Source organism: Mycteria americana, chromosome 5 (assembly GCF_035582795.1).
Source record: "Mycteria americana isolate JAX WOST 10 ecotype Jacksonville Zoo and Gardens chromosome 5, USCA_MyAme_1.0, whole genome shotgun sequence".
Taxonomy (NCBI): Eukaryota; Metazoa; Chordata; class Aves; order Ciconiiformes; family Ciconiidae; genus Mycteria; species Mycteria americana.
In genome coordinates, this window is record NC_134369.1 from 64,217,969 (window position 1) to 64,230,962 (window position 12,994).

At 41.8% G+C, this 12,994-nt stretch overlaps 1 protein-coding gene across 3 annotated transcripts in view; it reads right to left on the reverse strand.

Moving 5' to 3' along the window:
* The window catches only part of AKT1 (AKT serine/threonine kinase 1), a 74,560-nt gene that overhangs the window by 30,697 nt on the left and 30,869 nt on the right, over positions 1-12,994 (reverse strand). For all 3 annotated transcript variants that reach the window (XM_075503715.1, XM_075503713.1, XM_075503714.1), the window contains one exon: positions 4,293-4,421. Coding sequence is in view for 2 of the 3 variants with exons in the window: in XM_075503713.1 (XP_075359828.1) it covers positions 4,293-4,421 (129 nt within the window). In the remaining variant the exon portion in view is untranslated. The remainder of the gene's footprint in view (positions 1-4,292; positions 4,422-12,994) is intronic.

A 12,994-nucleotide genomic window follows, 5' to 3' on the forward strand; every position in this document is an offset into this window, starting at 1 on the left:
TACAGAAGGCTTTATTTTTAAATTGCTTTACCAAAGTGCTGTACCCCATAGGTTTCAAAAAGTTTGACGCTACCACTTAAGTTCTCCCCATATACAACAATCACATGGATTTTATCAACGAAACAATGAAGCAGTAGGTTTTTTCTTACTTTTAAAACCGACTCTGTGCTCTTTACTGTAGTTGCAAGCTAGAGAAGCGCCAAACTTGCCTTCTATAATCATGTACCGCAACATGCACCACTATAGCAGAGCAAGGTACAGATGCTATATAATATTAGGTCTGATTCATGGCATGTTTGGGGGTTCTGCTATAAAAACATTCACATTTCAAATACAGGCCGAGGGTCGCTTACCCACATTGAAGACAGTTTTTCCTGTCAAACAGGCCAACAAAAGTATTCCCCATTTGCAACAAAGTAAGTACTATAAACAGCAGCCTGTTAAAAATGATTTAAATTGCTCTAAAGAACCTCTTGATTCTTTCCTGGCATTTGGTCTTTTAAAGTAAGTAGGACAGAGAAATTGTTCCTAACAGGAATAGACACCAAGGCATTCAAATGTAAATTACCATTTTGTATTTGAAAGACACTTAGTATTATCCCAGTGACTTTCTAAAATGTCACAATATTTGCTTCCCCAGCACTTAAGCTAAAAGGCAGATTACTTGCGATGAAAGTGTCAAACTCTGCTCCCTATATAACGACATCACACTTTAAAACAATAATGTAAAGGAAGAATCCTTCCCATTCCTGCTTTAGTTTCTCCAAGGAAAGGGATGGGGAACCAAAAAAAAAAAAAAAAAAAAAAAAAAAAAGGTAAATCAGGCAAGAAGAATGATAAATAAATAAAACTTTGGAAAGGCAAACAGGAATATTATGTTGAAGTGCTCCTTTTCTGCTAGCACCACTGGATAGATTTGCCCCCAAACAGCTCAGCATGGCAAAAGCGGGGAGCTGGGAGCCCTGAGTTACAGACCTGGACTAAGGTGGCCCCTAGTAACGGCAGACAGAGAAAATCAGTCCACTATCTGGCCACCCCGTGCCCTGTGATAAATGCCTGACTGCAGACACACAGTCCTGTCCCAAAAGGAGCACTCATATTGTTGAGCAATTACGTTTTCAACTGTACAACAAAACCACCACAGTCCACCCTCCTTTTTGACAGTCAGAGAAATAATCCCTTCTTTCTAACAGGAATAGCCTCTCTCTCCATATGGTTTTTCACAATATACTGCTCTTCTCAGCTATATGGTTTTAAAGGCTTATAACCTAATAGGCAGACATACATGATAATCCCAGATTACAATCGGTATGAAGGCTACTTATCTGGCAGATTTACAACACAGGCTCTATTGGTTATTTATCTGCAGAGTCTCTGGAGCAGAACTATGTAGGTACAGGCTTTTTTATTCCTCCTACCTTACTAGTGGTGAAATACAGAACACGAACACAAATATGGCTCAAAAATCACAGTTAAATGCTCATCCACCATCTTTCAGAAGTTTTGCTTTGTTTGTTTTAGTTTGGTTGGGGGGGTTTGGGGTTTTTTTTTGTTGTTGTTGTTGTTTTTTTTAAATAAAATAAACCAACAACAGGTAACTTCCAGGGAAAAGAAACTCCTTAAACATATCATTGAATTACAAACATAGATATATGGCTATTTTAAATGGAAAATCAGGTGGAGAAAAAGGTACTTAAAAAAAAAAAAAAAATGAGCCTCTCTTTACACATGGGGAGTCCTATAAACAAGTTTTCAAAGATGTATGATCAAAACCCTCACAGACGGAAAGGAAAAGGCTAGTGTAGAGAAAGAAGAGACTGTCAAGCACATGGAAAGCACACTCTGTATTTATTGCTAATACTTTCTTCATACCCGTTAAGGGAAAAGACAAATCATCGTTAGATGCTATCTTCTTTCACTGTTTTCTCCTGAATTGAATATTTCCTACCTCTCATAGGTTGACAAAAATCACTTAATATGAATTTTACACTACAAGTACGAAGAGTCCCCTAGTCATGAAAAAAACCTTTTACTTGCAAAGATAAAAAAGCCTACATTATTTTACAGCAGAAGAGGGTAAAGATTTTAATCAGAAACATGGGACCACTTCCAAAGAACAGACTGACAGAGACAGCCTGCCATCTCATTAAAATAAAAATCTAGTTCACTAATTAACAAAAAAGTCAGGGCTATCACGGTCTCTTGGAAAAAAAAAAAAAAAAGGAAGAAAAAAAAAGGATGAATTTTTACAAAACATTTAAGCTAAATTCCCCCCACCTTTCACTGGCAGGAGGCTTCTGCAGGCTGCCTCTGCAGCGCAAGGCTGCATTCTGGCCTCAGCCTTCCTCCAGAGGCAGCTCAAGTTCACTCACGCTAACTCGACAAGTTAACCCAAATGAAAGTACCAAGCAAGCAGGTTCAAAGGGAAAACTTGTGGTGCAAAACACATCCAAATGATACAAGTGTGGAGGGTACCCAGAAGGGAACCGCACATCAGGTGCTGGCAGCACTGCATGCCAGTGCCTACATGAGAAATTAAATCCTGGTGGGGCAACAGCTGCTTCTGAGAGACCAAAACCACAATAATGACTTCTAGCAAGGAGGCCTCCCCATAATCATCAAGGCCTTCCCGAGCTGCCACTGGTTCACCAGGCAAGAGCCACTGCTAGGAACATCCTTCCACCCACCACCCTTCCCGCAATCCCTCTTAGGAGGGCTACACCTTACTCTATAGGCATGTGTCACGTCTTTTTCGACAATGCTCCGATGCCATGGTAACAAACTTATATATCTATAAATGCCAAGACTGATGGGCTCAATCTGCCAAGAAAAGCACCATATTCCTGTTGTGAAAACTGATTTAAGTTAACCCATCTTGAAGGGAACTAGGACAAAGAGAAGGCAACAGACGCATCTTTTTTTACTCCTTAGCACTGAGCTGCAGTAAATAATTATCGTTAAGTAATGCAGTTAGCAGCAACAGGATGGAAGTGTCCTGCAAAAAGTGCATTTGCTAAAAGCCTCTGGCTACAGACCAAGTACTGAATTAATTTATGAATTAATGGCTTTCTGCTGCTTTTCTTTACCTTCTTGATCCATAAGGAGATACCAGTCTAAAGAGGAAAGTACCGTGTCATTACCGAAATGAAAACGCTATGACAATTCTCTCTCTAAAACGAGACAAAAAAACCCCAAAGCGCTCTTGGCATCCTGCATAGAGGCACCAGGCAACAGCACGTCCACTACTTATTCCCATCATCAGTCAGAACAGGTATATGTTGCTACCAGCAGGAAAAAAATGAACATTTGCATTAATTCCTAGGGCTGCCCAGCCCTATTCCAGGCCTAGGGTGTTCCAAAATATTTGTCTGGTTAAAGATCAACTACAAAGATGAACCCCATATATTTCAAGCTACCCTGTAATGAAGAGGGAAAGCCCCTACCCTTCTCTCTGCAGAGCTTTGCTTCCACTAGTCACCAGGAACACGAAACAGATCGTTGTTAATAACAGGTGCCACAATGATCTATTTTTAAGTGGTGGAACGAGACACAAGCAGATCATGAGACAGGAAAGATTAAGAACAGGAGAAAATAAAAGCTGGAAGTATACAGCGAAAGGTTAAAAACATGAGCAAGAAAAGGAAATTATCTTCAGATTCTTCTATCACATCCTGTGCTGCAGCACCTGAGCAAAGTCGGAAATGTTTGTATAGGACAGAGTGCAGAGGTTAGGAGATGTTATTATTTCCAGACCTTTTTGTTGGCTCTAATAGAAGAAATATGGTTTTGTCTTAAAAATTAAGAAAAACTGAGTGTCTTGCATTAAAAGCAGTGCTCGCTCCATGTTCTCTTATGCTAATAATCAAATAACTTTGACCTATGTCAATGCCACTTGAATCCAGACTTGGTGGCAGAACAGAGGATTAAATGCTTCAGCTGTGCCTACCTGCCAAGTACCAAGACTTGCACCTGGGTTAATTTTCACTTTAAAGCAACTTGCTGAAAAACAGACATACAAAATATTAACAAATAAACCCGTTTTATTCTATAACCAGAAACGGTAAATTAGTAGAAAATAGGGAAAAAAAAACCCAAAAACAAAAACAAAAACAAAACCCAGAGCATCAAATGTCCACATCACAGTCATTCCTGAGAAACACATCTCAAATAAACACATTTAGTGTTTAGATACATCGCTCTGGGCAGATGTTACTGATGCAGCTTACGGGCACTATGACTACAAGAAGACATCAACCCCCAAACTGGACGAGGGAGCATGTAAAAACACTTACGAGCTACTGAGAAGTTATTTAAAGGCGATTCCCGCTGGTCGACATCCTGCGGTCTTTCCTTGTAGCCAATGAATGTGCCATCGTTCTTTAAAAGAAAATACCGCGGCCTCCATGTTTTTATGTATTCTCCTGGAAAGAAAGGATGGGCAAAGGGAGAGATCATCAGAAAACACCCCGAAACACTGACTCGCCAACAATTTTTTTTTTTTTTAAATACTGAAACTATATGTCATCCTGACATAGCAGCAGTTTTAAGAACATTCAGTTCATTCTCATACAAACAGTGGAAAAATACAGGCACTGAGTCAGATGTTGCTAGTGATGTTAACCATAAAAATGGGACTTCATAAAAGGTAAACAGCTATGTTTTGTTCTTCCATCTACTCCGATTTCCATTCAAATTCTGCAACATCTGCCTTAAATGCATTTTAAATTTTAAAAAAATCAGAGCAGATGTCCTATGTATTATTTTTGCTATTGTCATTTTTCATACTGACAAGTGGAGAAATTTTTTTCATTTACATTTTGCAGCGCAAGTATTTTAAACAACAATGGGTAATTTACTAATTAGTCAACTGCTTTATCAAACCAACAGTCACTTTTAGAACCTAAGATGATAATTCTCTGCTTAAGTTACATAACATCACTCACTCCTCTCACAACATCTCAAGCATGAAGCACGAGATGATATGTCACAATATGAAGGGGAAAACACTGGATGATGTATAGCCACCACAAAGAAGAAAACAAACACCTATTCTGAAAGATATTCCACCTCTGTCACAGAAAACATCCCTTGCTCACACCATGCTACTGCGCATCTGAGTAATCTGCACAGGTAGTAGTCGCATGACTGTGTTACAGCCACGTTCAAAACCTCCAGCCATACAATAAAAAGAAAAGAGTTGATCAAAACCTCAGTTATTTACTGGATTTACTCAGATGGGCTTCAGGGAAGGAAGACAGGCGTTCCACCTGTGGCCCTCCTGGGTGACTCTGTCAATGTGCCTCAGTTTCCCCCTTTGCTCAATGTCCATGTTGCCATCTTCTCAGGCAGTCTCTCCAGAACCTCAAATAGCTTTACATGGTGTCAAGCTGGGCCTCTAGGTGCTACAAAGCCCTGCAGTAATGTTTCTATTTGGCTCATTCACAAAAGCCTCACTCAAGGCGCTATTCAAATCAGGGTACCAGCCACACTTTTCCAACTCTGTTCACCCCAACAACAACTGATTTAAAAAAACATTTAAAAAAAGAAGTGGTCACTACAAAGCACCCACAGCTGGGCAGCAGCTATACACTCCTCCCTCCAGTATGGTTCCTCGTTTGTTCAGCATCAGGAAGAGGACGAGGGAGCAGACTAGGAGCCAAGCTTCTTTCAGGTCTGCCGCAGCAGGAGCACACCTGCGCACCCTGCAAGGCTGCCCCTGCAGCGGCCGGTACCCAGTGCCCACGGTTTCATCTGCTGGCGAGCTCTTCAAACAACCACCAAGAGCAGCGAGAAGAAAAGGCTCTCCAGATTTATTGGCTCTGGCAACCTTCTGCTGCTCTCCTGTTCTCCCAGGCTCCGCTCACACCCTCTTTGCCTGCTGCTCGGCTCTCCTCCGCCAGTAATTTCTCTCCCAGCGATGTGCACCCTGCCCCAGGAACTCCTCTGCAGCTGCTTTGCCTCCTTCCTCTCCCCACAGACCTCCTCTCCTTCTGTGGTGCAGTTTCAACCTGCTTTGGGCACCAGCTGTGCCATTTCTTCTCCGTTCAGACTTATACTTTTCCCTCCTGCACACAGAAGCACAAAGCAATGCCAACACCCACGCCACATGGCCATGGGCACGCACACCCCTACCTGCTGCTTTCACCTGTTTAGAAAATTAAAAGCTTAACGAAGGCTAATCTAAAGCAAAAAACTAAGAGTTACCAAACCAGAGGAGAGTTACACAGAGCTACCTTTCCAACAGTGGCCACGTCTGCAGAAAACATCCATTTGCACTGATGAAACAGGGCATGAGGAAAGAAAGATGAGAGGAAAAGGAGTGAGCACAAACCTTCCAGTCTTTCTTTTAGAGAGGTCTGTTACAGCTTGCAAGTGTTATACTAACCTGTAAGGGGTTTACAAAAGTGTCATCATTGCTTTAGGAATTTCAGAAGAACTCACCTATAGCTGTCATGGCTTAACATTTATAAGCAAGGCAGTAAATGTAGAAGGTTTTGTTGTCATCGTCTTTTTAATTCTGACCTTAATTAAAAGCTGAAAAGTTTCTGGGATCAGTAGGAGATTACAAAGCCTTTCAACATCTAAATTACCAGTCCAACTCAGCCCAGACCAGTGAGATTACTGCAATCTCATTACTATTACACACAGATGTGACTACAGGGACAAGAAGATACATGGCGCGTTCAGCCTAGCTCTTGCCGAGGGGTTTGCCAGGTAAGCAGGTTGGGGAGGCGGCTGCCTGGACTATCACGATTTTGGAATGCACTGTTACATACCTGACTCATTGGTATTTTCTTCTCTTGCATAAAGCAGACCCAGGAGACCTAGGAACCATCTCATACCCCTTATCATACCTGCATTCAGGACTAAATCCAGATTGGATGGGACAAAAGATATCTGAAGAGGAGCAAGACAGAGTTTCCATTTCCCTTACTCCCTAATCTATGCTACACGTCTTCCCCATTGGTATTTACAGATCGGACATTTATTTTTTGCAGATTCTGAAATTATTATCTGGTTATTTTCAGTGAAGTATGCGTGATTTTACACAAAATTACACTGTACTGTCACAAGAGACTCTTCCTCTTAGATTAGATGCTTATGTTTGGCTCTCATACTTTCTTACAGCTTTATTCCACCAATCTGTTTCTCTGTTAGAAACACATCATCTAACAGGATTAATCACATAGTCTTTAAAACGGTGTATTCCATACATATATAGCATCCTCCTCCACACTCACTCTTTCTTCACTCTTTCTGTGTGAAAAATCAAGGATTTCATTATTGCCAGGCATTTTGCAAGGACCATTCTACTTGGACATTCCCTTATCCATTGCTTTAGCTGGTTCTGGTTCCTGATCCACCTTTTTAATTTGCAAATAAGTAACATGATTTTAAACTTCTCTTTCCACATGTCTGGAGCTTAATGAATCCTGTAATATGGCAAGCATACATATTATTGATGATTGCTCTTGCCAAGGACAGTATGAGGCACACTGCAGCATCTGTGGTATAAATTTTACTATGTAACACACAGGTTATAATTCTGCATCTTGCAGCAAAGTGGCAAGACATCGCCTCGTGTGTGACTTTCCAATCAGAAAATCTGCAAGTATAATTTTACATTCAAGCCTGAGCAAACTATCGTTCCTCTACGAAGTTCTGAAACACATTCACTAACACAGTCATCGAGAAAATGTACAAAGTGCATATTCTTAAGAAACAAGTTTATATTTGTATGATTAGCTAAAACACTATGAACTTCCTACAACCTGTGAGAAGGACGACATTGATCATGACAGCAAATCCGAGTATTTTACGCAGAAAAGTTTGTCAATTCAGACAAAAAAAAAAAATTACGTGGAACCGCTGGGACAAAGCTGACCGAAAAACATTAACACCTTTTCCTTCCTCTGATATACTCAGTAAGCTGTCATGCCTGAAGAGTGAACTGAGCTGTTTCAATTTTTGCCCTGTGTTTTTTGTTCCTGTTGTGGTTTTGGTTTTAAGAGTCATAAGCAAGAAGTTACTTGAAGTCACTGATATTAGTACTTATGCAGGCACACTAGAAGAATTGTACCAAGTGCAGTAAATGCAAGCATGTGTGGCAAATTCTATCAGACAACACTAAAAAAAAAAAAAAAAATAATGATCCACCATGGAAAAGTGAACAATTTACAAAGCAAAACATTTTTTCCTCTGTGATTCATTGCTTGTGTAATGCCCTGGCACAGCCTTCTTTGTTTTCAGTAACAGAATGCTAACACTGCAGAGACAGGAAAGCAAAAGCATGGGTTATAAATCCTACATATAAAATCCTGGAACCAAATACACTCCTCTGTAGCTTGCTAGCTTTATTATTTAAAATCTTTATGTACCATTCTGTTTACTCCAAGCAATTTCCAAATTGCAAAGATTCCCAAACTGTATATATCTGAAACTATACATGAAGATTGTTATAGACCGATTTCCCTTTATTGCCTTGTGTCTGCCCCCACACACTGCACATTAAAATACTTAACACACACTTAGAATGTAAATCCATCTCATGCCAGAAAAGCTTTTTCACAGTAACACATACTGCAAAGCACGCTTACGCCTGAATATTTCAGAAAAAGTTAAACACAAAACTCTTTTGGTTCATGAAAAGTTAATTCTACTGAGGATTTACAATAATGCAGGGTTAGGTTATTTTCCTCTCCTCCCCACAACAGTATCTCACCGAATCTGGAGCTGTCTACCACTGATAGAGTGTCTAACATCAGAAACAGCTGCCACTCCCTGGGAAGCTCACGGGGTAAGTGGAGAATAATGAGCAGCAAGCACCAGCAGAACAAAAGAAAATCCATCTTTATTTACCAACTGCTGCATGCTTGTTGCTGCATCAAGCTCATTCAAAGCCAACACCACACCCTTTAATTCAGAACAGACTATATTTAAGAAGCCTCTGCTTTTTTTTTTTTAATCAACTCATACATACCAATGGTTTGAAAAAAAAAATCATTAGGTTAACCAAGTCAGCATCCAATGATACCCTTGATATTTACAAAAGCACTGGACCAACTATTCACTTTCTTATGCCCCAAAGTAACCAGAACAAGCCCAGGAGCACCGACTGAAAACAAGGTCTCAGTTATATTAAATGCACTCAAGTGGCTACCACAAATCTATGGATAAATAATGCATTAAAACTTTCTGCTCTGAGCATCAGAAGTAGCGCCATTAATTACACTTAAGGTTAATGCTCAAAATATTAGAGCTTTTGAGTTACGCAAGCCTTCACTACGTTCCCACCCGCTCCGAAGACGTACGCCATTCCTTGATTGTACAGCCCTGAACCGTCCGAGGGAAACGCGAAAGTTATGCCAATCGCAGTGCTAATGTGCCACTGGTGAAAGGCGGAATGACTCATTTCTGAGACTTCAATGGCTGCGAGAAGTGGTCTGCATCCTGGTGGCCTAATAAGGTTTCGGCAAAACAGATGCCAGCTTCCTTAAAGACATGAAGCCTTCAGGAGCTGCCATCTCGTGCGCGCTGGAGAGCGGGACGTGGATTTACAGTTAGTTTCTGCCGCTCGAGTAAATAGGGTATGTGTCCACTCGCTTCAAAACCAGCTGAAATCGAAACAGATTTGGAAAAAGAAAGCAGGGCTTTAAAACTCGCCTTTGCATTTCTAAAGCATTCGGAAGCAAGCCCTTTCCAAACGCAGCGAGCTAATTCGGGATCTTAATGACTTGACACCAAACAATTAAACAAGTCTAGGGTGACCCGAATGAAAACTCTCAGTTTAAATGTTTTTTGGTTTGGTTTTTTTTGGTTTTTTTTTTGTTTTTTTTTGTTTTTTGTTTTTTTTTTTAATAGCTGCACAGACACCCACCAGGCTGGTGCAGCACTCTTCCCTTCCCTCAGCAAACTGTCAAAACAAGATATTTAAACACAGTGCCAGGTTTTCAGTAGCTTGGGGAAAGGAAAAAGAAAAAGAAAGGAAAAAAAAAAGGGGGTTATGCTAATGCCTTTCCCAACAGGCTCGCGGAGAGAGGAGGACCTCTGGTTTGCCTGCCTATTCAGAGGCGCAGCGAAGGGGGCCGGTTCTTTGATGATTTTTTTTGGGCCCCTCTCTGGATGCCTCCTCGGCCGCCGCCTCAGCGTACAGCTGCGGCGGCGCCGCCTGTGCCCTGAATCTCAATGAGGCGGCCGGGCCTGCCGCCGGCCGGGGCTGCTCCGCGGCGGGGAGGTCAGCCCGCCGCCCGCCTGCGCCAGGCCTCCGCTCCACAGCTCGCAGCCCGGCTCCTCCGCGCCGCTCACGGCCCTAACGCGGGGTCCCACGGTCGCAACGGGCTGATTCGGGCCACGGCAAATCCGCTCCCCGCTTTATTCTCCCGCGGGCAGCTGGACGGTCGTGCGGCGCACCGGCAGCCCGCACGGCCGTGACTGACGTGACTGCCGACAGGTTAAGAAGAAATGCCTCCTCCTCGGCTCCGGCTTTTCTAAACCTACTGCCGTTTCTCACGCTCGCACAAAGCTGCAATACAGGGCACCTGCTTCATTATCATATCTTGGGGGAATTTGGGGAGGGAGGGGGGGAAGGAAGAGGGGAGCTGGGGCGAAGGGGGACGGCTGAGCGGTCTGGCCTTCGAGCCACAAAGGGAGCCCCGCGAGGCCTGCTCCGGGTCACCTGGCACCCCACATCTGTACATTAACTGCAGAAAGCAACAAACAGCCTTGGCTTAGCGCTCCCCACAAAGCTCTACAGGCGCGCTTGAGTAGAAAAATAAGCGTATTGGAAGCTACCTCTGTCTTTACTTACACAACAGCGCAGATGGGAAACACCTAACGAAGGCAAGGAATGGGTGCTGTGATTCACAAAGCTAGGCCATGGGAGAGATCAGAAGTCAGATTACTGAGAAAGAAAAACAGATTCTCACCCAATACTTTCTCCATGCAGGGGATGGACAACTACCTCGTTCTCCGACTCCATCTCTGTCACAGGGTTTGAGATCACCAGCCAACACCACCACTACAGAAGATGACAGCTCTGTATTTTTTTATCACTGTATTTCAACTGTACGGTTATGTAAAACTGAAATACAGAGGTTTATCTTTTTCTTTTTTTGCTGAATTTCAGTTTAGAAGGTCAAAAATGTTGCCATATTGCTTACAGCAATCAATTTAAGCAATACCAGATATTCCCAAAGGACTGAAAGAGAATTAATCAGCATGTAAAAAACTCCTTACTCCTACCTTTGGCACAGCTTAGTCAGGCTAGTCCTAACCTACAGCTGTCTCCAGTGGGAGAAGATGTAAATGAAGTTTCATTAAAAACAGCAGTTTTAAGGATAGCTACATAAATTACAGGAAAGTATAAAGTGATTTCTTAAGCTATGCTGAAAACAATCTCAGAGTGAATTGCATCTCCACTACCTCATGGTGGGAGCAAAAGGACTTAAAACTACCACGAGGTGTCCAACACAATTAGAGAAATCTTTTTTGTAATATGCTCGCAAGCAGCTACAGCATTTTAACAAAATAAAACATTCCTGTAACAGGCAGTGCCATCTCATATTCCTCTGCTTTTGACAGGCACCCAACTCTCTCTCATTTTTATAAATAAATAAAGATGACAGAGGAGGTGTCAGATTCACTGAACTGAATTAGGCATACTTGGAACAATTATTTCTCCCCAAGTAATTTTTACCTTGACACTATGATGGAAAATAGCACAAGCAGCTAACAAGGCACTTAAGCTAATAAGCCTCTGCAACTTTTTAAATATCTTCCCTTAGAGGAGGGAGGTACCTACAACTATTCCTCGAGTTCAATCTGAAGTTAATACAATCAGTATTTCTGCAAACCAGGCTCTTAAATACACTGCATGTATTTATATGAAGGGTGTGACTTAATCCTCCAAAGATTTTATGATCTCTACTAAAAATACAAAGAAAAAAAAAACCAAACCCAAAACACCAAACGCACCACACCCTGGTGTGTTTGAACAAGGAAGGGCTTTTCTAGACATCATCTAGAAGCTGATTTAATTCTTTTACCTCTTAGCATAAGCATCCTTAGCCGTGACTCTTGCGCTTACCTGAACACATGCCGTATTTGAATATGACATACCCAGTTTTGTTCTTCAGTAAATCCTGTCTAGAGACTGAGAGGTAGTGTAAGAGGGGACAAAGCAAAGAAATGCACACAAACCAAAGCTCCTCCAGAGATGAAATAAAATAAGCCCAAAAGCACAGTTTTAGCTTGTATTCCTAGGGCTGCGTACACATAGAGGATGTTCAGGAAAAGCATAATTGATTAAAAATTGATTTTAGGTCCCTTCCCCCACTCTGCCCCATTAAAAAAAGATTAGGAGAGGCAAGGACTCAGGCGAGAGTGATTTTTATGATGCATTTATTTGCTTTGCGAACATTAAACCTGAAAAGTACTCAGCAGAGGCTCCCCATTAAAATCCCAAAGTTGGTGAAGCTGAGAGGTGAGCTGGTAACTTGGGGGAGGGAAGCACATGGGAAAGCAAGAGTTGGGAGGGAAAAACCAGGACACAGCCGTGCAGAAAACATCCGTGGCAAGGACTCACGAGCCCCTGGCTCACTCTTCTAGGCTCCCATTACTAGATCATTGTGTCATTCACAAAGCAAATCAAAAACCTCGGGGAACTGTAAAGAAGTGGTGAAAAAAAGGCTAAGGGACATTAGGGGAGATTTATGGAAACAGCAGCTTTTCCAAAACAGATGATATGGACCAACTTCAGAGGCGGTTTGAAATGGAAAAAAAAGCTCTATTTGTAAAAACTAAGCTGCAGAACATGGACTTTTATAAATAAGCACTTTATGGAGGGTAAGAAATTAACACATCATATTGTTATCCTTTAGCTTCTGGGTTTGAGTCCTAATTTTCAACATAAACACACAAGAGTTGTTTTAGGCCACTTACAATAAAAGCTCTACCAGTAATTGTGTGATCATGCTGTGCATCAGGAAATTTCTTA